Source organism: Grampus griseus (assembly GCF_964374135.1).
Source record: "Grampus griseus genome assembly, chromosome: 5".
NCBI lineage: Eukaryota > Metazoa > Chordata > Mammalia > Artiodactyla > Delphinidae > Grampus > Grampus griseus.
In genome coordinates, this window is record NC_138998.1 from 52,779,826 (window position 1) to 52,806,808 (window position 26,983).

The 26,983-nt window shown below is 34.9% G+C and overlaps 1 protein-coding gene across 1 annotated transcript in view; it reads left to right on the forward strand.

The window, feature by feature from the left end:
- Positions 1-26,983, forward strand: part of NAALADL2 (N-acetylated alpha-linked acidic dipeptidase like 2) — a gene marked incomplete at its 3' end in the record, with an annotated part of 1,060,707 nt that overhangs the window by 486,827 nt on the left and 546,897 nt on the right. Inside the window, exon 5 of the mRNA XM_082654140.1 lies at positions 19,666-19,816. Within this exon, the coding sequence (XP_082510266.1) occupies positions 19,666-19,816 (151 nt within the window). The remainder of the gene's footprint in view (positions 1-19,665; positions 19,817-26,983) is intronic.

Here is a 26,983-nt window from a genome sequence, read left to right on the forward strand (position 1 = left end):
TTGTAATTGAGACAAAATGGCACATGCCTGTACTAATTTCTATATTAATTTGGCATTGTTCCTGCCCACTGTTGGCTTTATTAAAGGCCCTTCCCCTTGGCAGCCTACTCTTTAGTTTACAAGTGAAGCTAGTGCTCATTTCTACTCACAGGGGGTGCTTGCCAGCTGCTGGACCAGATGCTCCACTGCTGGACACTTTGTCTGATTTGAGTCAAGGGACACGGTCAGGCTGCTTTCGAAATATTTAATTTAGCCAGATGCCACAGTCTTCAATGTGCTGTCACTTGTGATGAATTTGTTCCATACTTAATATTTGCAGATATTACAATGTGCAAATCGTTCTTAAGATCTGTATATTAAAAAATAATGTGCTTTTCAATTTTTTTTGTTCTCCGGTTCATTGTTTTCTTCTTCTATATTAAATAATTCCTCTTCCTAGTTAATTTTGTGTTTCTTTTTTTTTGTTTAACATCTTTATTGGAATATAATTTCTTTACAATGTTTGTTAGTTTCTGCTTTATAACAAAGTGAATCAGCTATACGTACACATATCCCCATATACCCTCCCTCTTGCGGCTCCCTCCCACCCTCCCTATCCCACATCTCTGGGTGGTCACAAAGCCCTGAGCTGATCTCCCTGTGCTATGCAGCTGCTTCCCACTAGCTATCTATTTTACATTTGGTAGTGTATATATGTCCATGCCACTCTCTCACTTCATCCCAGCTTACCCTTCCCCCCCTCCCCGTGTCCTCAAGTCCATTCTCTATGCCTGTGTCTTTATTCCTGTCCTGCCCCTAGGTTCTTCATAACCTTTTTTTTCTTTATTTTTAGATTCCATATATATGTAATAGCATATGGTATTTTTTATCTCTTTCTGACTTACTTCACTCTGTATGACAGACTCTAGGTCCATCCACATCACTAAAAATAACTCAATTTCATTTCTTTTATGGCTGAGTAATATTCCATTGTATACATGTGCCACATCTTCTTTATCCATTCATCAGTTGATGGGCACCTAGGTTGCTTCCATGTCCTGGCTACTATAAATAGTGCTGCAATGAACATTGTGGTTCATGACTCTTTTTGTTTTAAATTTTATTTATTTATTATTTTTGGCTGCGTTGGGTCTTGGTTGCTGCATGCAGGCTTTCTCTAGTGTGGCGAGCGGGGGCTACTCTTAATTGTGGTGCACGGGCTTCTCATTGCGGTGGCTTCTCTTGCTGTGGAGCACAGGTTCTAGGCATACGGGCTTCAGTAGTTGTGGCGCATGGGCTCAGTAGTTGTGGCTCATGGGCTCTAGAGTGCAGGCTCAGTAGTTGTGGTGCACGGGCTTAGTTGCTCCACGGCATGTGGGATCTTCCCAGACCAGGGCTCAAATCTGTGTCCCCTGCATTGGCAGGCGGATTCTTAACCACTGGACCACCAGGGAAGCCCACATGACTCTTTTTTTGAATTATGGTTTTCTCATGGTATTTGCCCAGTAGTGGGATTGTTGGGTCATATGGTAGTTCTATTGTTAGTTTTGTAAGGAACCTCCATACTGTTCTCCATAGTGGCTGTATGAATTTACGTTCCCACCAACAGTGCAAGAGGGTTCCCTTTTCTCCACACACTCTCCAGCATTTATTGTTTGTAGATTTTTTAATGATGGCCATTCTGACTCGTGTGACGTGATACCTCATTGTAGTTTGATTTGCAGTTCTCTAATGATTAGTGATGTTGAGCATCCTTTGATGAGTTTGTTGGCAATCTGCATATCTTCTTTGGAGAAATGTCTATTTAGGTCTACTGCCCATTTTTGGACAGGGTTGTTTGTTTTATTGACATTGAGCTGCATGAACTGCTAGCATATTTTGGAGATTAATCCTTTGTCAGTTGTTTCATTTGCAAATATTTTCTCCCGTTCTGAAGGTTGTCTTTTTGTCTTATTTATGGTTTCCTTTGCTGTGCAAAAGCTTTTAAGTTCCATTAGTTCCCATTTGTTTATTTCTGTTTTTATTTCCATTTCTATATGAGGTGGGTCAAAAAGGGTCTATAGCAGACAGTTGTGCCTATGTTTTATTCTGAGAGTTTTAGAGTGTCTGGCCTTACATTTAGGACTTTAATCCATTTTGAGTTTATTTTTGTGTATGGTGTTAGGGAGTGTTCTAATTTCATGCTTTTACATGTAGCTGTCCAGTTTTCCCAGTACCACTTATTGAAGAGGCTCTCTTTTCTGCATGGTATATTCTTACCTCCTTTGTCAAAGATAAGGTGACCATATGTGTGTGGGTTTATTTCAGGACTTTCTATGTTGTTCCATTGATCTATATTACTGTTTTTGTGCCAGTACCATACTGTCTTGATTACCATAGCTTTGTAGTACAGTCTGAAGTCAGGGAGCCTGATTCCTCCAGCTCCAATTTTCTTTCTCAAGATCGCTTTGGCTATTCGGGGTCTTTTGTGTTTCTATACAAATTGTGAATTTTTTTGTTCTAGTTCTGTAAAAAATGCCATTGGTAGTTTGATAAGGATTGCATTGAATCTGTAGATTGCTTTGGGTAATATGGTCATTCTCACAATGTTGATTTTTCTAATCCAAGAACATACTATATTTCTCCATCTGTTTGTATCATCTTTAATTTCTTTCATCAGTGTCTTATAGTTTTCTGCACACAGGTCTTTTGCCTCCTTAGGTAGGTTTATTCCTAGGTATTTTATTCTTTATTTTGCAGTGGTAAATGGGAGTGTTTCCTTAATTTCTCTTTCAGATTTTTCATCATTAGTGTGTAGGAATGCAAGAGATTTCTGTGCTTTAATTTGTATCCTGCTACTTTACCAAATTCATTGGTTAGCTCTAGTATTTTTCTGGTGGCATCTTTAGGATTCTTTATGGATAGTATCAGGTCATCTGCAAAGAGTGACAGTTTTACTGCTTCTTTTCCTATTTGGATTCCTTTTATTTCTTTTTCTTCTCTGATTGTTGTGACTAAAACATCCAAAACTATTTAAAAAATAGTGGTGTGAGTGGGCAAGCTTGTCTTGTTCCTGATCTTAGTGGAAATGGTTTCAGTTTTTCAACATTGAGAACGATGTTGGCTGTGTGTTTGTCATATATGGTCTCTATTATGTTTAGTTAAGTTCCCTTTATGCCTACTTTCTGGAGGATTTTTATCATAAATGGGTGTTGAATTTCATCGAAAGCTTTTTCTGCATCTATTGAGACGATCATATGGTTTTTCTCCTTCAATTTGTTAATACGTTGTATCACCTTGATTGATTTGTGTATAGTGCAGAATCCTTGCATTCCTGGGAAAAATCTCACTTGATCATGGTGTATGATCCTTTTAATGTGCTGTTGGGTTCTGTTTGCTAGAATTTTCTTGAGGATTTTTGCATCCATGTTCATCAGAAATGCTGGCCTGTAGTTTTATTTTTTTTGTGACATCTTTGTCTGGTTTGGTGTCAGGGTGATGGTGGCCTCATAGAATGAGCTTGGGTGTGTTCCTCCCTCTGCTATATTTTGGAAGAGTTTGAGAAGGATAGGTGTTAGCTCTTCTCTAAATATTTGGTAGAAATAGCCTGTGAAGCCATCTCTTCCTGGGCTTTTGTTTGTTGGAAGATTTTTAATCACAGTTTCAATTTCATTACTTGTGATTGGTCTGTTTATATTTTCTATTTCTTCCTGGTTCAGTCTTGGAAGGTTGTGCTTTTCTAAGAATTTGTTCATTTCTTCTAGGTTGTTCATTTTATTGGCATTGAGTTGCTTGTAATAATCACTCTTGATCCTTTGTATTTCTGCAGTGTCAGTTGTTACTTCTCCTTTTTTATTTCTAATTCTGTTGATTTGAGTTCTCCCTTTTTTTCTTGATGAGTCTGGCTAATTGTTTAGCAATTTTGTATATCTTCTTAAAAAACCAGCTTTTAGTTTTATTGATCTTTGCTATCATTTCCTTCATTTATTTTTCATTTTTTTCTGATCTTATTTTTATGATTTCTTTCCTTCTGTTAAGTTTGGGTTTTTTTTTTCTTCCTACTATAATTGCTTTAGGTGTAACGTTAGGTTGTTTATTTGAGATATTTCTTCAGGCAGGATTGTATTGTTATAAACTTCCCTCGTAGAACTGCTATTGCTGCGTCACATTTGTTTTAGGTTGTCATGTTTTAACTGTCAGTCTTTTCAATGAGACCAGATCTCTGGGAGAGCTCTCACTGATTGATATTACGTGGGGCCAGGAGGTCTCTGGTGGTCCAGTGTCCTGAACTTGGCTCTCCCATCTCAGAGGCACAGGCCTGACTCCCAGCTGGAGTAACAAGAGCCTGTCAGCCACATTACTTACATGTAAGTCACTCTCTGGCATCTGTCCTTTGCGCAGACAGGAGGGGGTTAAAGGAGTGGCTGATTAGGGGGCTCTGGCTCACTGAGGCCAGGGGTGGGAGGGGTATGGAATGTGGGGCAAGCCTGCGGTGGCAGAGGCTGGCATGACGTTGCAACAGCACGAGGCACACCGTGTGTTCTCCTGGGAAAGTTGTCCATGGATCATGGGACCCTGGCAGTGGCGGGATGCACAGACTCCTGGGAAGGGAGGTGTGGATAGTGACCTGTGCTTTCACACAGGCTTCTTGGTGGCTGCAGCAGCAGCATTAGCATTTTATGCCCATCTCTGGTGTCTGAGCTTATAGCCGCAGCTCTCTCCCATCTATGAAGCTTGTTTAGGCAGTGAATCTCCTTTCCTTGTGCACCCTGAAACAATGGTTTATTGAGCCTTAGACAGTTCCAGATTTCCCCCATACTCCCTCCCGGGTAGGTGTGGCGCACTAGGCCCCTCAGGCTGTGTTCACACAGCCAACCCCAGTCCTCTCCCTGGGGTCTGACCCGAGCCTCAGCTCCCAGCCCCCACCTGCCCTGGTGGGTGAGCAGACAAGGTCTCAGGCTGGTGACTGCTGGTCGATACTGATCCTCTGTGTGGGAATCTCTCTGCTTTGCTGCTTTGCTGTCTGCACCCCTGTTGCTGCGCTCTCCTCCATGGCTCTGAAACTTCCCCCCCATCCACCCCCCCATCTCCACCAGTGAAGTGGCTTCATAGTGTTTGGAAACGTTTCCTCCTTCACAGCTCCTCGCAGAGGTGCAGGTCCCATCCCTATTCTTTTTTCTCTGTTTTTTCTGTTTTCTTTTGCCCTACCCAGGTACGTGGGGAATTTCTTGCCTTTTGGGGAGTCTGAGGTCTTCTGCCAGCATTCAGTAGGTGTCCTGTAGGAGTTATTGCACATGTAGGTGTATTTTTGATGTATTTGTGGGGGGGGAAGGTGATCTCCACGTATTACTCCTCCGCCATCTTGAAGGTCCTCCCTGTGTTTTTTCTTCTAATTTATTAAGATGAGAACTAAGTTCCTAGGTAAACCATATAAACTATAAATTTTTTGCTGAATGTAATTTCCACTGTATCCCAAAAGTTTCATTATTATGTTTTCTACTTTTTATTGTGCTCCAGATGCTTTTCACTTGCTCTCTGATCCATAGTTATTTGGGAATAAATTAATTTTGTTCATGGTTTTACTATTAGTTTCAAATTGATTGGAGTATGGTAAATATATGGTGAATAAAAGTCTAGCTTTTAGAATTTTTAAAAGGTTTTCTTTCTGACAAAGTTCATGTAAATGATTATTGGTGGGTAGATGTGTGCTCTATGAGAAATGCAATTCTCTATCTCAAGTTCAGTAATTAATTATTTAATTCCTGTATATTCATACATATTTGGCTTTTGGAATTTTTTCATTTCTGAAAGAGGTAGATCTCTCATATAATTCTGTTTGTAGGGTTCTATCTTGCATGTCTTATACTGTATTTTTATTTTGCCATTATGTTGTTTAGTGCATTCAAATTTATGCCATATCCTTTATCTATTTCTTTGATATTTTTATCATTCTATAGTGTATTTTTTTATTCTTTAATATACTTAATTTATTTCTGAAACAAAGTAATTGAATTTCTCATAAACAAATTAAAAAGCTTACAATGTTAAAGAAATACACGTTTCCAAATCTTAATTAAAATTGCTTTTAATTTTAGATGTTTTATATGAATTTGCCTCTTCTGCCTTTTTTAGTTGGCCAGATGTCTATTTGATTATCTTCTTTTTTCCAATCTTGTCTTGTTTCAAGAAAGTTTCTTGTAAAAGAAAAAAAAAAGAAAAAAGAAAAACATATTGCTAGGTTATTATTCCCTTTGATTCAATTCAAACATCTGATTTAGTGTCTGATAATTCATTTGTTTCCTTTCAGGGTAAAAATTTATGTTTAATTTTTTCTTCTACCTTAATGTTCATTGTTTATCTTACTTTATTTTTCTATTTTCTGATTTAATGTGTTCATCCAACTTTATTACATGAACACATTTTTTTATTCTTTTAAACATTTTTGAGATCTAATAAAAATTATACTGCAGTATTAATTATGACAGTGATACTATTTTGCATACACCTGTTTCAAAATATTATCATGTAGTATCACATTTGTCTTATTTATTTGACTTGTACAAGGCACATAGTCTTAGAGAAATGGATTTAGATAAACTTCTGCTCAGTGCCAGTGTGACTTCTATGAGTTCCTTGACAGATGGACATTTCTCCGTCATAAACTCTATCTCTTGATGAAGTCTTCATGTTTATTTCATTGCTGGGCAATTCCAATTTTTGCAATGTCTCTTCTTACATAGATGTCCAGAGCTACATAGAGTTATTGTCTAGGACTATTTTAGAATCATTGCTCCTTAATCCAACCTCATATCCAAAGAACACTGTTTCTGAAGATAAAGCCATTTCATTTCTGGGCTTAGATATGTTGGGACCATTGTGATCTCAAACAATTGAAAACACAAAGAGAGGGGAGTAAGGAATCATTTGCTCTGCTATTGCTCACCAGTATACTTTTCATTCATGTTCAGTTTATTTTTTCAGTTTTCCTATTAGTTTAAAAACACTGTTATTACTTTCACTATTACAAGCTTCATAACCATAGGAAAAATCACAACACCTCACAGAGAAACAGTTTTCTTAAGCTGAAGAAACAAAAATCAAATACAAATAATAAAAATAATGAGAGTAATCTCAAAAGTCTCCTGTGGTGGTTGTGATAATTAAATAATATTAGTCAGGCATTTGGGAAAATCCTTTTTAAAAATACTAATCCAATTTAAGAAATATAATGAAGAATAATAGTTTTCTTTATATCTCTTTGAAAATTAAAGAAAAAATGTTTAACTATGTAATTTACAGTGCAGCCCTAGTAAGTATACATATAGAAGATGTGAATACTAAAGATAAAGGTAAGTGGTATATTCCTGGACTCTTAAATAGTTTGAAACATATATATGGGATATAATCAGCTGTGAACATTAGAAAATATAATAGAATTGCAAAAGATTTGGAAGCATATATTTCGCTAACAATGTAAGCATTTTTTTCTTTGTCTATGAGCAATTCAATTAAGTAAAGCTTATTGAGTCTGATCAGCCCTTGTTTTCAGGGAATTGCAGTTCAATTTCATTTTTAATTAGAATTAAACATTGTGGATTTCTTACCACTGGTAAGCAAGATCCAGCAATAAAGTATGTACTTAATTTGTAGTAAGTTTCTGAAATTTAGTGCAGACAGTGAGCAGTATGTCTGGTTAATATTTAAACATCTCACCATATTCTGTTGTAGAAGTTTCCATTTATAAAAGCTGCTTTCTATAACAAATTACATTCACTTTCAAATAAATCTGTTATCACAACATGAACAAAACTTATTCAATTAAAAGAGAAAACAAAGTAATTATTTACTCCTATTTGATGTGCACAATAGCTTGTAAAGGTTCTAGAAATGCCTAGGAAGGTAGATTTGTTGGCTTAAAAAATCACTTTTGCTTAAGTATTGCTTCAATAAAATATAGGTGTATTCATATGGGATAGATATTTCTCTATAGGAAAACATTCACGAGAGAAGAGAGACTTAAGTTCCCTTGTGATGAATCCATGTGGAAAGAAGCAATGAACCATAAGGCCAGTGTGATAATGTTTTTTTCTCTTCCAGTTTTCCACACCTGTTTCTTTTCTGTGTCTTTTTGTTCAGTGGTATTTTAATGCTGTTCATCATGTTGGAGCTAGTTGAGAACACTGCATCCAAAGTAACTTTGTTTTTTTCCATGCACTCAGGCATTAAACTGGACATGTTCTCTGCCCATCATTTTATCTTAATATAGTACTAAAAGAGAGAGAAAGAAGTGGGGAAGTTTGCAATAGTTACCTCAGTCACCTGGGATACAGTCCATTGAAATAACACTTTGAACTATACTCTTAGATAAGATATCGTATATAAGATAATGAAAAATGTAACAGGTTGATTTAACAGTTATTATAGTTTTTGAAAGGTAACTCAGAGTCAGATGCACCTTTGATATCTATTTTAAAAATATCTGAAATCTGACTGAATATATAGATAATGTTTTCTTTACCCAAAAGGGAGTAGTGATTCTCAAGAAAATCAAAAGCCTTTCCAGGGCCAGGGAAATGGAAACTCTGGCTGTGACCCCTGATGGATTTGCACTGTAAGAAGACATTGTCAATTTCTGCCAGACAGAATTGCAAAGACAGCAAATGGTGATCTATAAACTGCATGGACAAGAGATGTGCACTCTGACCCTTGTTTGACAAGTATAAATCTTTCTAATTAATGACGTTAGAAAGGATAATATGGAAGTTATTTCTATTCTGATTAAATTATCTGCAAGACGTATGCATCAGGTTTGCTTCCTAAAAGAAGCTACAAAGAATCCATGTCCATGTATGTGTAATCCTTTACCTTGTCCTGGAGTAAGAACATCCTTCAGCTGTTCACATCTGGTTACAAATCCTATGCCTGACTAAAATCTTAGGTTTTGAATAATTAAATGAATTAATTTCAGGAGAGGTTGAGAAATTGTCTCTGTGAAGTAGACTGCCTTTTTTTTTAATGGAGAAAAAAATAACAGGATAACAAAAATAATGTTTCCTTGATAGATAAGGAAAATGTAATAATCATTATCCTAATTTTTAAAGCTGTAAGCTACTATTTTAAGTAATGGGATTATAAAAATTTTAAAAGCCTACTGCAGTTTGGAAAAAAAATTATGACTTGGAGTATTTTAGGATTTTTTTATTCATGGTTCCTCCAATCTAACATACAAAAAACAGCCTGGTAATAAGTGATAGACAGTGGAGGAGTATTTTAAAGTTATATGAATATTTACTTTTGGAACTAAATTCATGAAATTTCATCATTTTTATGTCAAGAAAAATTTTTGTTTCAGATTAACTAGTTGTTTTTGTTTTTTCCCTGATACCATTCTCTAACCACAGACAATTGCAAAGAAATTACATTCCCTCAATTATCAACCTTCTTCATTCTCTACCTTCTCTTCTTCCTTATCATTCCCTTGAAAAACAAAAGAAAATAAAAACCCTCACACATTATGTAGCATTTTACACTCTCAAAATCCTTCAGACATATTACCTCCTTTGAATCTACCAGTCATTTTGTGTGATTGGCGGGGCAAATGTCATCTCTTTTTATGGATGAGAAAATTGAACTTTGTGGCTGTGGCATGCCCAGCATCCGTCACCTAATGGCTGGTCCACTTCAAGACTTGCTATTCTTTTCATCCACCATGTTGCTTACAAACCAAGCTACAGAACAATAAATCAATAAATTCAGATGTATTCCTAGCAGCTTCAGATATCATGTAACACTTGCAGGTAGTGCAAGATTAGAAGTTTTACCATGGTAAATTTTTAAAAGTAATTTGACATAGTCTTTTTTATGTTAATATTCATTTAATTTTCTCCTGTGTGTCTCTTCCACATCCACCCACCTTGGAGAAAATACATATAAAATTTTTAGCTAAAGAATGACACTCCCAGAAGTTGACTTGTTTTTAAAAATTTTATATGATGAGTCATAATGCTGTAAATTTAGAAAAGATTGAATGTCATACATACATCTAGTCACCAATGTTTTTTTTTTCTTTTTATGTGTAAGAAAATTGGGAGGTCTGTTTAATATTTCTGTTAAAGAAGCAATTTTGTAGGCAGTAGAAATAAGAATATTAAATAGTGATTAATATCAGCACATTGAAACATCAGAAGATTGTCAGTAAACATAATAATTTCTGAGATATCTTTAGAAATATTTTATTTTTTATTGAAGTATAGTTGATTTACAGTATTGTGTTAGTTCCAGGCATACAACATAATGATTAAGTTTTTTTATTACCTTCCATTATAGGTTATTACAAGATGTTGAATATAATTCCCTGTGCTATGCAGTAAATCCTTCTTGCTTATCTATTTTATGTATAGTTCATATCTGTCAATCACATACTCCTAATTTGTCCCTTCCCCCCCACACACTCCCCTTTGGTAACCATAAGTTTGTTTTTTATGTCTGAGTCTGTTTCTGTTTTGTATATAGATTCACTTGTAGAAATATTTTATCTTTATTATGTATTATACATGGATTTATCTCTATTCATTATGGCTTTAGTTAAATATGCTCTTAGTTAAGAGCATTTGTAGCATATATTAAATTTTTTAAAAAATAGTACATTTTCAAAGACTAAATGATGTGAAGTGCTCTAACTTTTTTCTTGATCTTGTTATTCAACTAGAAAATTGCATAATCTCAGAGATTCATGCATGTGGTTATGTGAGACTATGCTCTCTTTCTCCACTGCCTGTCTCTTCTTCTCTCATATATTTACATATATAAGCACAAAAAATATTAAGTTTGTAAGTCAGAAGCTTATGTCTTTATGACTTCATTTCTAAATATATATAGTGTTAGTATTCTTTTCCATTCCTTTTGAACATGAAAAGCAACAGTACGTCTACAAAGGGAAAGAGATGTACACGCAGTTGGTAATATCAGCAACATATTTACTAGTAACAATTGTATATTTTTTTCTTAATATTCGCTATCAGTAATGAAATCATGTTAGAGAAATTGATAAGGACAAATACCCTTTAGTGTTTTCAGTTCATGAACCACCTATGCAGAGGAAAATACCCCAGGCCACTGTGTTTCCTCTCACTAAAAATAAAACGATTTAGGTTAATGCTTGCTGGTCCCTACTCTGTCATTGTATTCTCAACCTAGAACCTGGAGCAATGGATCTATACTGCATAGGTGGATCCACAATGGATAGGAAAAATGAGGAATGGGAAAATAAATTATGGCATTCTCCTCAATATTTTGAAGCTACAGTTGGAAAAATAACATCATATTTGAAAAGATGTTTCTTTTAATAGACTTCTTCCATGCAGCAGACATTGCAAAGGCTGTCAAATATGTAATATGAACTTTAAAAAACAAAAAAATGCAGAGTCACAATTTTTTTCATTATTTGAAAGCAATATGGTTTAATGGGAGAAGCACAGGAAAATAAACTATGAGGACACATTCGTTTAGTCTGAAATCTGTGATTAACTATGTGATCTTGATAAAATCATCTTTATCCCATGATTACTTCATTTGTGAAATAAGAATAATCCCATAGGCCACAATGAGATATTAGTTTAAAGCACAAAAATATATGCATGAGAATACCTTATAAAATAGGACACCTTCCCTCCCTCCCTCCCTTCCTCCCTTCCTTCTTTCCTTCCCTCCCTTCTTCCCTCCTTCTTTCCCTCCCCTGTAATCTAGTGATAAAAGTTGAGGACTCTTTTTAGAACTCTGACAACAGGCTTAACTTTCTGAATAACTTCAGGTTTTTTCTTTACAAAAGCAGAGGGTCATTGCTTCTTATTAATCTTACTATAATTATTTAAATAACTTTGGATACATCAAGTAAAGCAATTTAAAATCCAAGTAAAGGTGTTCAGTGAAATAAAAAAAGAATGTTGTGATTATGCTTCAGATATACTCAGTCTGATTACAGTGAATATTCCTCACCATAATAGTCTTTTTTTTTTGACAAAGAAAGATGAGTTTACTTCCAAAATATAACAAAATATAACAAAGCAAACAGGAATCTTACAAATCTCTTTAATGGCATCCTAATGATACAATACATAATTAAAGGACCAAACAACAAACCTATTAATAAGGAAAACAATTTCAAGAAGAAAGAACAACATAAAATTTGAGCCCTGAAGTCAAAATATCTGCTTAAGAAATGATCACATATTATGTGTTCAATGTTTTTATTTTTCACATGTTCCAGAACTATTTAATTTAACTGAGTAAGAATGTACTATGAAATGTTAGTTCATGGTTTTTAAAAGTGTATTTTTATTTTTCTGTTATTTTTCTGTTATTATAGCCATGAATCTTCAATCTAAAATGTCCACATTCTGTTGTTTTAATACATATTAATTCCCATTATGGCACTTTGTAAAAATCCAGGTCTTCTTAGCATTCTAAATAAACAGTCATACAATTCACACAGTATTGATTTTAGTATCTTCTCAGAAAGCAGATCACAGCAAGAAGCATCTGATGTGTTTTATAAATTCACCCTTTGGCTAGTCTATTTGTCTTTGTAAAGGTTGGATGTATAATTTAAAGAAAAGGTGTGCTTTAGTGGAAAGATCACTAGGCTTGAATTCAGAAAACTCTTGTTTGATCCCTGGCATTACCACTTATTAGCTCTGACCCCAGGTCAAGCTCCTCACCTTCCTTAATCACAATTTCAGCAACTATATAATGGGAATTGAAATGACTTATATCAAATGCTTTGAATAAAAATCAGCAAATAACTTGTGAGACAGTATCTGGTTTATAGTAGATGTACAATTAATACTTGATTTGGCCTGAAGATGGCTCAGAAGACCTAGATTCTAATCACATGATTTTCCTGAATCTTTATATAAAGTTTGACAGATATTTATCATATATGAATGTATTAATTTGTTAGGGCTTCTATAACAAAATACTCCAGGCTGAGTGGCTTAAACACAGATTTATTTTCTCATAGTTCTGGAAGCTGAAAATTTAAGATGAAGGTGTTGACAGGTTCAGTTTCTCCTGAGGCCTCTCTTCTTGGCTTGCTGATCGCTGCCTTCTTGCTGTGTTCTCATGTGATTTTTCTGTATGTACACAGACCTCTGATGTCTTTCCCTCTTCTTATAAGGACACTAGTTGCATTGGATTAGAGCCTACCCATATGACCTCATTTAACCTTAGTTACCTCTTTAAAGGCCCTATTTTCAAATGTAGTCACATTCTGAGGTGTGCTGGGTGTTAGGACTTAAACTTATGAATCTTAGGTAGACACAACTCAGCCCATAACAATAGGCCTTAATTTTATCTGTAAAATCAAATTTGTCTCGTTACGTTATATTTGTTCTCGTTTTCCACATGAAGGCTCAGGAAACTTTTCTAGGCTATGGAGGCCAGAGGAATGGTTCTAATACTGAGCCAATGTTTTGATGAGACTAGATTACAGAGAAAACCACAAGCTTTCTCCTTTAGTTCTTGATATCAGGTGGTAGTTCAGGGAACTCCTGCATTGTGACCAGTGAAAATAAAGAGCAAGGCTCACATTCAGTGGGTTCAAAAGGGTGAGTCAACAACTTGGGAGCATCTGTAAATGGATTAGAGCCTAACTGTGGAATTCAGCCAGTATTCCCTTGTTGGACACTGAAGGAGTGGATTGTCTAAATGACAATAGCAACAGCATCCTCCTGGAATAGGAAAGGCATTTGGGTTGAAAGTAAGAGTAGATGCCAGTTAAGTACAGAAGTTAAGTGGTAGGAATCAGAGAAGGGTCCTTTCTCTTTTACTGTCCCTGGCTTTGATTTTTCTTTAAATGATTGTTTCCTGAATATCTGAATACCATGCAGCCACCCAGTTCACATATGCTCTCTGTCCAAGGCAATGGGAATATAAACCTATGTTGGACCATTTTCAGGTGCCAGACTACTACCCCTGAATGAGTAATTCCCAAGGAGCTTTTCATTTTGTAAGGTTTGTTCAGTAAGATTGTTGTGTCCTGCCCACGGATTGGTAGTACCATTTATTTCAGAGGTGGTTATTTGGCAGCAGATAGCTTTATATACTATACACAAGGAAAAATATATTAATATGGTTCACAGCAAGAAATAGGAGATCATATTTCTTGGTCAAAGACATTTTATCTCCAAGACCCTGTCAATAAGACAAATCCACATGTTCAAATCCCTGGGGGCTAGTTTCTGCTTTTTATCGCTATCCTTAGATAACAAAACATCATACAAAACAAAATAAAACAAAAATCAAAACAAAATAGACCTATTTTATTATGTATTTTTACAGAAGTATAAAAAGACAACACACTTAGTTGAACATGTTTATTTTTATTTCAGAAACAAGCTGGCTTAATACTTATCTCACGTTCTAATGAACACATGTAAGATGTCACAAAAGAATTTATTGAATAAGTTTTCCAGCCAGTGGAGTTGAACAGTAGAGCAAAATAACATTCATGTAATACACTTGTACCTGTATACAATACGTTTTTCATTCATTCATTCATTCATTCATTCATTGGTACATACACTAGTTTATTCATTAACCCAACAATAGAAAAATCATTTGTTGCCAGGCACTATACTAGGCACTAGGGATATAAAATGAAGGTATAAGGTTACTGTCTTCAAGCAGGTCATAATCAAGTGCTATTAAAGTTATCCATCAAATCCTTTTTAATTACTGAGGATAAAAAATAATACTAATAAAATTTCACTTTGGAGACTGGGGGCATTAGAAGTGTTTCAGGTGATGTGAAGCCATGACATAGCTTGAAGGGAGTTGACTGACTGTATAGAAACAGAAAAGTGTCTCGGGGTTACTAAGGACCATTTCTTGGTTACTAGTCTAGCATCTATCTCAGATACCTCATGCCTATTGAGATTTTAGCACCCATAAAAACTTAAGAATCATGTTGGCTCAGCACTTAGTGGCTCTTTGAGTTAAACAAAAGAGGGTGGGAGGCATGTGAGTAGGATGCTGGTTTAATGGTTCCTATGTTCATGGAAACAATATGATTTTTTTTGAAGAGGAGGAGCAATCCTTAGGTATGTGGAGACTAGTAATTATCACTGGTGGACATTTTGAATAAACATAGTCAGTAAATTTATGCAATATTTAACTTCTCTCCTAGAAATAAAATATTAGTTGAAGTACTTATTAGAGTAGAGTAGAAATATTTCCAATTTAGACAGAAGGTTGATAGCTGCATTGAAATATTATTCATTTAACTGCGTGATTTATTACAATTGTCATATATGTTTTGGGGTATAAACACTGTAAAATAGTTTTGAAAGATGAAATTAACACTTCACAGTGTACTATATTTAAATTAGTACTGATTTATACTGAAAAGGAAGAATCAATTCAGTAACTCAGAATAGGTTCAATGGACAGATTCTAAGTGTTTTTGTTTCCCCTATATTCTGTCCCTAACAGAAGTTTAATGCAAAATTAAAATATTCATACTATATATTATATGAAATCATATCATAAAAATTACCTGAAAAATATTTATTAATCATAGAAAGTGTGTTATTTTGGGGGAGGGTATCCCTGCCAATAGTTTAAAAGCAAATTTCACGTGTGACAGTATATTTAAAAGTACAATAAATGTCTCCTTAAACAATTTTAAAATCATAGAATTAGACTACATGTGTTTTTAATTGAGAACAGAATGGGTCTTTGAGGCTAATGTTGTTCAATCCTTGCATTTTATGGATGGTGAAACAAAGACCTGGAAAAACTATATGAGTTGTCACATAGCTATTTAGTGTCAGGGTTGGTACCAAAATCCAGTACCATCAAATGAAATGTCTCATGCTTTTTCATTTGTCTTGGTTATGGATTGATTTATTTGCAAATAACCGAAGCACCCTCAGAGAAAGGGAGGAGAATCTCACCCAATACAAGCGAAAGGCACACAGCTGGACTTGAGGTCTGTACGTGCCATTCCCTCTCTTGCCCATTCTCATCTTTGTTTCCTCTGAATTCCCACTCCTTTTTAGTTGCCACTTTCCTTGGCAAGGCTCATGGTTTCTACATTCTGAAAAGACTAGTTTGCACATGTCAGAAAATTGATTCTGAACAGAGAAGCCAGTTGCTCATATGGTGCTTTGTGTGAATTAGGAAATGGTGCCCCTCCAGGGCAATACAGCCTTGTGGGTCAGTGCACCACACTAGCCAGTGGCTGTGGCCTGCTTCTCCATGAGCACACAACACTCAGGCCCAACACCATCTGCCTGACTCATTTTTGGTGTCTCCATTCCAAGTCCTGATTGGTCCTACTTGTATCAAACGTTGTCTTAGTTTACAAGGTGGTAAGTATGACAAAGAACCCCAAACTTATCAGATATATACTTGAGAAAGAGAAGCAAAGGACAGTTGAAGTTTAATATAGGGAATCTGGCCTTACACTAGCCATCTCTTTTCATGTATTAGACCCCTAATATAATCGTCAATCGAAGTATCAAGCTGTAAGAGGTCCTAGGCAGAGCTAATAACTTTCACCTGTGTACCCAGGGACAGTCTGCAATCAGACAGCCCAAGGACAGCTGGTTTCATCCTTTTGGCCTTGGCTTACCTTTGGAAGTATTTTAAAAAATGTAATCTCACCAGAATACAAGGTCTTTTGAGCATTTTAGGCAACCTCCACCTCATCAAGTTCAAAATGCAATGTTAACAATGCAAAGGAACATTTTTAAAATTTGATGTCATGTAAGCAGTTTCTTCTGTTGCCAGTGTCATTGGCAATAGACAATTCCTGAAATTGAGTCACTGAATTAAACTACTTATTTAAGAGCTCTATGAAGGTCAGTGTGGGGTGGCATCAGGAACCAGATTTGACAATGTTGAAGAGGTGTCCACCTCAGGTCCAACTGTTATAGGCAGAGGATGGGAAGAGGGGGTCATCTCGCATATAATGCTGTCTCTTATGAGGTGTAGGGAGGTAATCAAGTCTGGCCAAAGATAGTATTCTATTAAACCACATTGCTTCATTATCAGCCGTTAGTTATAGAAACATATCATGGTACATATTCCTTATAAAAGGGATCTCAACATATTTCCAAATATAATCAGAAGAGACAAAATATGCAACTTTAGCATTTTATTTTTGACTAAGATAAATTTAACCACTAGGTTTCATAAACATTAAATAAATTATCATATTTACCTTTTTAGAAGATACTTTTGAAGCTATTTTGACTTCCACTAAAGCAGTATCAGCACATTAAAAAAAAAAAATTTGTTGGTTATCACTTCCCTTTCTTTGTCCAAAGCAGTGATCTCTCATAGATTCACTTTCCACTGAACCTGAATCTAGCCTCACAATCCTTCTCCCGGCGTCCGTTCATTGTCAGTTAATTGGAGTTAGTACTCAAGTTGAAAACTGTTCGTCATTCCACTGGTAAACTCAACTTCCTAAGAGCAAAGACCTTCTCCTACTTACCTTCATATCCCAATGCCAGCATATTACCTGCATAACAGCAACACTCATTATATAGTTACAAATGGATACATGGCCCAGGAATTGTAAAAATAGTTTTTCACAAGCAGGTAATTCTCAGAAGAAAATATACAGTTGCCAAAATCACAAGCAAAAATAAATTTAACTTCATTAATAATTAAAGATCTCTGGAGAAATAAGTTTTGGCCAGATTGACAAATATCTTTTGAAAAGTAATAATATTCAATGTTGGTGATAATGAGGGGAAACAAATACATATACTACAGGTAAGAATATAACTTTTTATAGCTTTTCTAAATGGAAATTAGTTTACAAAAAGAAAATCATAAGAACAGGAATACTTTGACTTAGAAATTCGACCTGTGAAACTACACTTGATTAAAATAGATATTTGTGCAATGATTTAGATATAAGGAATTTTGTTCCAATGTAATATAAAAAAATTTTTGAATAATTTGATTAACAGTCAGGGGTTGGTTACATAACATTTGATGGCCTTTTTATATAATATTATTTATATCACTCATACACAGTATACAGCTATTAAAATGATACAAAAGTATACTTATCCACATGGACAAATGTTTAGTATATACTGTTAAGTGAAAAATAAAGATTGCAAAATAGTATTTATCATAGATTTATTTGTAAATATATGTGTGAATGTGCATAAGCCCCAGTAAAAGGATCTAGAAACACCAACATGTTAACATTTGCAACCTCTTGACAGGTAAGATAATGGGATTGCCTTTTGCTTTTTTGTTTTGCTTTGTTTTGTTGACATGTATATCTTTCTCGCTAATGATCACAAATTGCTTTAGTAATAAAAAAAGAAATTTTTAATATTTAAAAAATTGCTTTCTAGAGAAGTTCATTTTTTTTCTTGATATATTCTCCTATAGTAAGCAGAACATTGAAAATCATTCCATTGATCATTCTTTTTGAGAATAGCAATTTCAGCATCCAAACATTAGAAATCCTCCCTAAGGACTTCAGCCCTGCATTTGGAGCATCAGTCTTAAATCTCGCCCTTTATTCACATATTATTTTCTCTCTTTTTCTGTCTCTCATTCCTCCTCTCTCCCTGAATTTTTTCCCTATCTTCATTAAGACATTGATGGGGAAAAAAAAGAAGTCTGATCAGAGTGGTTTCTTATAGAAGGTATACATGTGAGTCCATTATACTTAGCTTAGGTTCTCAGTGTTTGGTGTTTTTTTTTTCTTATTATAAAAATCCATACTTGTTCATTACTTGTTTAAAAATGGAAACAGAACAGTTTTAAAGGAGTTGAAAAGATGCAATTAACATAGCATACTTATATCAAGATTGTGACTTATATCAATCATGTAAGTCACACTAAGATGAATAAGATCTTTACCCACCAAAATTAATTTAATAAGTTAAAACAAAGAGAACCTGGGATGTCAAGTTCATCTGCCCCATCATACTTCTCTATTGTGTACTTAAGAACAGAGCGGAACCTTTGCATTAAGTATGTTCATAGAGGTAATTGGGATATTTTCAAAGTATTTAATGACAGAGACAAAGCAGGAACTGGCCATTTAGAAGGAGGCCCACTACTTTGTTGTGTATATACCCATTAGTTGCTCTATCTTAGAGGTCTGACCGGGACATCCAGGGCAGAGACCAGAGTGACTAGTGGGGGCCCTCAGGAGCTTCAGGACAGTGGCTGTTTGCCAAACCACGTGAAAGATTTCAACATTTTAACAACTGGTGTGGCAGTCTCAGCCTTGGAGAAAATAAATCAAAATGCTGTTGGATGTCTTCTGCTCTAGGGAAGAATATAATAATGGTCAGAACAGCTCTCCTTTTACAATGGAACTTTGTCTGTGGTAGATTTTTTGTTAATCTCATGAAAGTGAAAACTTCCAAATCTACTTGGACAATTAAAAAATGAAGAAATTCCAAATGCAGACAACTGAAATCAAATATAAACATTATAAGAATGCAGCTTAAATATTGTTGAACAGAGGAAAAAGGAAGAGGCCAGTAGGATAACTCTCTGTCTGGGCTTTGATAATGAGAAAATCAGAAGTTTCGACTTATTTTAAAAGAAAACAATAACAGAAAAAGGAGTCATCTAATTGTAGTGACATTTATGAAGTGTCCATATATGAACTAAAAATGTATATGAGGACATTTTTAATAATTTGTTCTCCTCTTTTAGCTTTCCTTATTGGAAAAGGCTGGATTTGGAGGTGTTCTTCTGTATATTGATCCTTGTGATTTACCAAAGACTGCAACTCTTAGCTATGATACCTTTATGGTGTCACTGAATCCAGGAGGAGACCCGTCTACACCTGGTTATCCAAGTATTGGTAAGTTCATTATTAATCTTTTATTATTCTTGTAAACACTACAAGGTTGTAATTTATAAGTACACTCTACCTAAAGTAATCAAAGGATAGTAAAGTTGAAGAATTCTTAGCACTCCATATTTTTAAAAGTGAATGTTTTATCTTCCCAAAATTGTAGACTACCCATTTGTTGGAATAAAACTTGCTAAAAAGCCTGCAATACATTTTTGTCTCAATAACAAGAGAAAACATTTTATGTGTTATTATTGATTGACTGATAAGATAAATTAACACCATGTGGGACGAGTACTCTATGTAGGTGGAAAGCACGTGCACATACCTAGAAGTATGAAATGTCTGCTGCTTTGGAGTTGTTACAACTTTAAGTCCAGAGTCGAGGGGTACACATGCTCAAGTCAGGTGACTAAAACATTGGGAAATGATGCTGGAAAGGAATGGAGTTGACACAATCAAATTGTCTGGCTCCCCAAAAGAAGGGATCTCATTGGTTTGTCTAGCCACTGCCAGCATAGACATGGTCATTTTGCATCAAACATCCTTTTCTTTCCCAGCAAGCTGTGTTCATTATAGTGGGAATCATGTGGCAAAGATAAAAACAACTGTGATTTTGGCAGGTGATCACTGTACCATTGATTCTCAGTCTAATGTGTCATTGACAAATATTCTTTTTAAACAGACTTGGCAGAGGAAAAGCTCTTTGGACCTCCTTCCATTGTGATACTAACCCATTAACCATGATACTTCAGTCAGGAATTAAGCTAACAAAAAGTTCATGTAATTATCCATGTGTTCCATCAATATTTTTCCTTGTTTTCAACAAGATATTACAAAAGACTAATAATATCTTACCTAAGTCTAACTGTCCTTTATATATATTAACATTACCAATCAATTAATAACTTTTTCCAAGAAGGAAGTAAACTCAGTCAAATATGACTATAATTTATGAATTTCGTTGGTCTACTGAGTACTGCTTTGTCTTTTAAAGTACCCCTTTAATAATCCATGTAAGAATCTGTACTTTGTACAGTCCGCTCTCTCTTAATTACAATTTTGAAATTAAAATTAGTAGGTATCCACCTACAATTCTCAGGCATCACCAAAAATATCAGTTGAGCTCTCTCATTTGCAAATGCTCTAATTGCCTTGGGTTGTAATGCCTCAGCATCAGGAGGTTGTACATGGCAGCTAACTCTGTATGGTAAATCAATGGTCTGCAATGCTACTGAAAAGCAGATACTTTATGAATGCTCTGCTTAAGTGGTAAGTTGCCCCGTTGGCAACAGTTACTCTTTATATATTTTTGGTTCAGGTCATTTAATAAAAGTAGAATTCAGTCATATCTAGCAGAGTGCTGGTCAGTGTCTTGAGAATCTCAGAATGTTTTTTTTTTTAATTAATTTAATTTTTTATTTCAAAACAATTTCAACTCACAAAAATGTTGCAAATATAGTATGTATAGAATCCTTATATCTTTATCCCAGCATCCTCTAATATTATGTACGTCTTCTTTGGAAAAATGTCTATTCAGACTCTCTGCCCATTTTTTGAATTGGTTTGTTTAGTTTTTTATTGTTGTCTTGTATGGGTCCTTTATATATTTTTGATATTAACCCCTTGTCAAATATATAGTTTGCAAAAATCTTCTCTCATTCAGTAGGTTGCCTTTTCATTTTGATGATGGTTTCCTTCACATGCAGTATCTTTTTAGTTTAACATTGTCCCATTTGTTTATTTTTGCTTTTGTTTCCTTTGCTTTTAGAGTCAGATCCACAAAAAAATATTGTTAAGACTGATGTCAATGAGATTACCACCAACATTTTCTCTAAGGAATTGTATGGTTTCAGGTCTTACATTCAAATCCTTAATGCATTTTGAGTTAATTTTTGTGTATGGTGTAAGAAGTGGTCTAGTTTCATTCTTCTGCATGTGGGTGTTCAGTTTTCCCAACACCATTTATGAAAGAGACTATCCTTTCCCCATTGTATGTTCTTTGCTCCTTTGTTGTAACTTAATTGTCCATATATGTATGGGTTTATTTCTAGGTTCTCAGTTTTGTTCCACCGATGTCTGTGTATGTTTTTGTGCCAGTACCGTACTATTTTGACTGCCATAGCTTGGTAGTATAGTTCGAAATCAGGATGCATGATACCTCCAGTTTTGTCCTTCTTTCTCAAGTTTGTTTTGGCTATTCAGGGTTTTTTGTGTTTCATGGAAATTTTAAAATTATTTGTTCTATTTCTGTGAAATAAGTCATTGGAATTTTGATAGAAATTGCATTGAAGCTGTAGATTGCTTTATGTAATATGGATGTCTTAACAATATTAATTATTCCAATCCATGAGCACAGACTATTTTTTCATTTATATGTCTTTTTGTTTCATCAGTGTCTTACAGTTTTCAGTGTGCAAATACTTCACCTACTTGGTTAAATTTATTCCTAGTTATTTTATTCTTTTGATGTAATTGTAAATGGGATTGTTAACTTCTCTTTCTGATAGTTTGTTATTAGTGTATAGAAATGTCACAGATTTCTGTATATTGATTTTGTGTCCTGTAGCTTTACTGAATTTATTTATTAGTTCTCACATCTTTTTGGTGGGGTATTCAGGGTTTTCTATATATAATATAATGTCATCTGCAAATAGTGACAGTTTTATTTCTGTGTCCAGATTTGAGTGTCTTTTCTTTCTTTTCTTGCCTAATTGCTGTGGCTAGGAGTTTCAATACTATGTTGAATAAAAGTGGCAAGAGTGGGCATCCTTGTCTTATTCCTGATTTTAGAGGAAAAGCTGTCAGTTTTTCATCATTGAGTATGTTATTATCTGTGAAATTGTCATATATGGCCTTTACTATGTTGAGGTATATTCCCTCTATACCCACTTTATTGACAGTTAAATGAGGGTTGTATTTTGTCAAATGCTTTTTCTGCATCTGTTGAGATGATCATATGATTTTGATCCTTCATTTTGTTAATGGGATGTATCACATGGATTGTTTTATAGATGTTGAATCATCCTTACTTCCCTGGAATAAATCACACTTGATCATGATGTACAATTTTTAACGTATTGTTGGATTTTATTTGCAAATAGTTCATTGAGGTTTGTATCTGTGGTTATTAGTGATAGTGGCATGCAAATTTATTTTTTTGTGGTGTCCTTGTCTGGTTTTAATATCAGGGTAATGCTGGCTTTGTAAAGTGCTTTGGAAGGTTTCCCTAGTCCTCAATTTTTTTGGAAGAAAAGTATTAAGTCATCTGTGAACATTTTGTGTTAACTTTGAGAGAAGAATAGGTATTAAATCTTCTTTGGGTGTTTTGTAGAGTTTGCCAGTGAAGCCATCTTGTCCTCGGCTTTTGTTTGTTGTGAGATTTTTGATTCCTGTTTCAATCTCCTTACTAGTAATTGCTCTGTTCAGATTTTCTATTTCTTCATGATTCAGTCTTGGAAGATTTTATGTTTCTAGGAATTTATCCATTTCTTTTAGGTTGTCACACTGTTGGCATATAATTATTTGTAGTAGTCTCATTTGATCCTTCATATTTATGTGGTTACATTTGTAACTTCTCTTTCATGTATGATTTTATTTATTTGAGTCCTCTCTTTTTCTCTTGGTTAGTCTAGCTAAAGTTTTGTTGAATTTATCATTTCAAATTACCAGCTCTTAGTTTCATTTATCTTTCCTATTTTTTTTTAGTCTCGCTTTCATTTATTTCCATCTGATCTTTATTATTCCCTTCCTTCTGCTAATTGTGGTCTTCACTCATTCTTCTTTTTCTAGATCCTTTAGGTGTAAAGTTAGATTGTTTATTTGGGATTTTTTTGTTGTTGTTTCATTATTATGAACTTCCCTCTTAGAACAATTTTTGCTGCATCCCATAGATTTGGTTATGTCATATTTCTGTTTTCATTTGTCTGTAGGTATTTTTTTGATTTCTCCAAAGACCCCTTGGTTGTTCAGTAACATATTTTTAATCTCCACATTTTTGTGTTTTTTTTTTTTTTTCTCATGAAAGATTTCTAGTTTCATACCATTGTGGTTGGAGAAGATTTTTCTTGAATTTATTGAGACTCATTTTGCGACCTAACATGTGATCTATCCAGGAAAATGTTTCATGTGTACTTAAGAAGAATGCATATTCTCCTGCTTTTGGATGGAATGCTCTATAGCTATTAAGTCCCTCTGGTCCAATGTGTTGTTTAAATTTGATGTTTCCTTATTGATTTTTTTGTCTGGATGGTGTATCCACTGATGTAAGTAGGGTGTTAAAGTCCCCTACTATTATTGCATTGCTTTCAAATTCTCCTTTTAAGTCCATTAATATTTGCTTTTATATCTTGGTGCTCCTCTGTTGGGTGCATATACATTTATAAATGTTGTATCTTCCTGCTGGATTGACCTGTTTATCATCATGTAATACTCTTCTTTGTCTTTTCTTACAGTCTTTGTTTTAAAGTCTATTTTTGTCTAATATGAGTATAGCTACTCCAGCTTTCTTTTCATTTCCATTTGCATGGAATATATTTTTCCATTCCTTCACTTTCTCTCTGTGTGTGTCCTTTCTTATGAAATGAGTCTCTTATAGGCGGTAAATAAATGGGTCTTGTTTTTTATCCATTCTGACACTCTGTCTTTTGATTGGCTGCTTTAGTTTATTTACATTTAAAGTAATTATTGATGGGTATGTACTTATTGCCATTTTGTTGTTTTATGTTTTTTTCTCTTTCTTTTTATCTCTTTCCTTGTGTATTGGTGGTTTTCTTTAGTGTTATAGTTAGATTTCTTTCTTGTTTTCCTTTGTGTATTTACTATATATTTTTTCCTTGTGGTTTCTGTGAGGTTCACATATAACATTTTTGAGTGTTGCCTGTTTTAAGTTGGTAGCTACTTAAATTTGAACACATTCCAAAATTTTGTCTTTTTACTTCCACCCACCACACACACACATTTTATATTTTTGATGATACATTTTACATCATTTTATTTTATGCATTCCTTAACTAAGTATTATAATATTAGTTAATTTTACTGCTTTTTTCTTGTGATCTTTATATTTGCTTTATGTGATTTTTTTTACTACCTTTATTGTATATTTATGTTTTCCAATAAGATTTTTTTCTTTAGTATATTTTCTTATTATTAACTAATGCCATTTCTTTTCAGCTTAAAGAAATCCCTTTAATATTTCTTTCAGGGCCAGTTTAGTGGTGATGAATTCCTTTAGAGATCAAAGGAAAGCCTTGATCTCTCCTTTAATTCTGAATGATAACTTTGCTGGGTAGAGAATTCTGGGTTAGAGGATATTTCCTTTCCACATGATGGATATGTCGTGCCACTCCTTTCTGGCCTGTAAGTTTCCTGCTGAAAAATCTGCAGATATTCCTATGGAATTTTCCCATATGTATGTAACAAATTGTGTTCTCTTGCTGCTTTTAGGATTCTCTCTTTATCCTTAACATTTACCATTTTAATTGTAATATGTCTTCATATGTGTCTCCTTGGCTTCATCTTGTTTGGAACTCTCTGGGCTTTCTGGACCTGATGTCTGTTTTCTTCCCCAGATTAGGGAAGTTTTCAGTCACTATTTCCTCAAATAATTTTTCTGGCCCTTTTTCTCTCTCTTTTCCTTCTGGAACCCCTATTATATAAATGTCATTCTGTTCAATGTTGTTGCAAAAGTCCCTTAAGGTATTTTCACTTTTTAAAATTCCTCTTTCATTTTGCAGCTCTGTCTGAGTGAGCTCCATTGTTTTGTCTTCCAGCTTAGTGATTTGTTCTTCTATCTGCAGTTTAACCCCTCTAGTGAATTCTTCTGTTCCATTATAACTTCTGTTGGTATTTTCTTATATTTTCTATCTCTTTGTTGAAGTCTTCATTGTGTTCATCCATTGTTCTCCCATGTTCAGTGAAGCATCTTTCCTGGCCATTACTTTTAAATCTTTATCAGGTAGATTGCTTATCTCTGTTTCCTTTAGTTCTTTTTCTGATGTTTTGTCTTATTCTTTCATTTTGAACATATTTCTCTGTCTCCTCAATTTGTCTAATTCTCTGTTTTTATGTATTAGTTAGTAACTATCTCTCCCAGACTTAAGGAGTGATGCTATTTAGGAGATGTCCTGTGGGGCTCAGATGTACAATCCTGCCTGGCCACCAGAGCCAGATGCTCAAGGGATTTTCCCTATGTGAACTCTGTGCATCTTCCTCCTGTGGTGGAGCCCAGTCATGGCTGCTGTGGTATACTGTCAGGTGGGATTTGCCCTTGGACCGGCTGCAGGGTCTGGTTGTGGCTTCTGTTGGACACTGGTAAGCAGGACTGTTGCTCAGTTGTTTGTTAGGCCTGACTTAGGTGCTAGGGTAGGCAGAGCTCTCAGTGGGGCCATGCCCACTGTCTCTAACAGTTTATAGGGAGAATTCCAAAATGCTGCCCTTCAGTTCTGGCATTATCAAAGTAGCCTGAGATCACAAAATGGCTTCTGCCCGTATCTCAGCCCCCAGGGAGTATCTCAGCTAGTTTCCCTCTGACACAAACTTTAAGATTAGGAAGCGAGTCCCCTTCACCTATAGGCCATATGTTTTGTGCTGATTTTCAGGTCGAGTCTGTGTGCAAGCACTTTAAGAAGAGGTTTTTCATTCCCTGCAGTTCTGTGGTTTTCCTGGATATATTTCTCATTGGTTTTCAAAGCCAGGTGTTTTGGGAGCTTCTTTCTCCTGTACAGGATCTAGGGGCTGGGATGCCTGATATGCAGCTCAATCCCTTGCTCCTCAGGTTAAAGATCCATATCTTTGTGATTCTTTCTAATTGTGGTTTTCTGAGATGGTGTGGTGTTTTCCTTGATGAGATCATATCTCTACCTTTCCTACTTATCTCGAAGCTGTCCTTTTACCCTTTGTTGTGGAGGCTCTGTTCAGCCAGTTTTCAGGTCCCTTACCATGGGATTTATTCCATATGTAGTTGTAGATTTGTTGTATCTCTGGGAGGAGGTGAGTTCAGGATCTTCCCATACTGCTATTTTGAACCCTCTCTTTTGTTTGTTTAATACATATGAAATAAATAGAATAGTACAGTTAACCCTCCATCTACCTCAACCAGCTTCATCAATTATTCTACCATTTTTGTTTTGTCTATATATATCCCCTCATACTTCATAGCACCACTTATTTTTT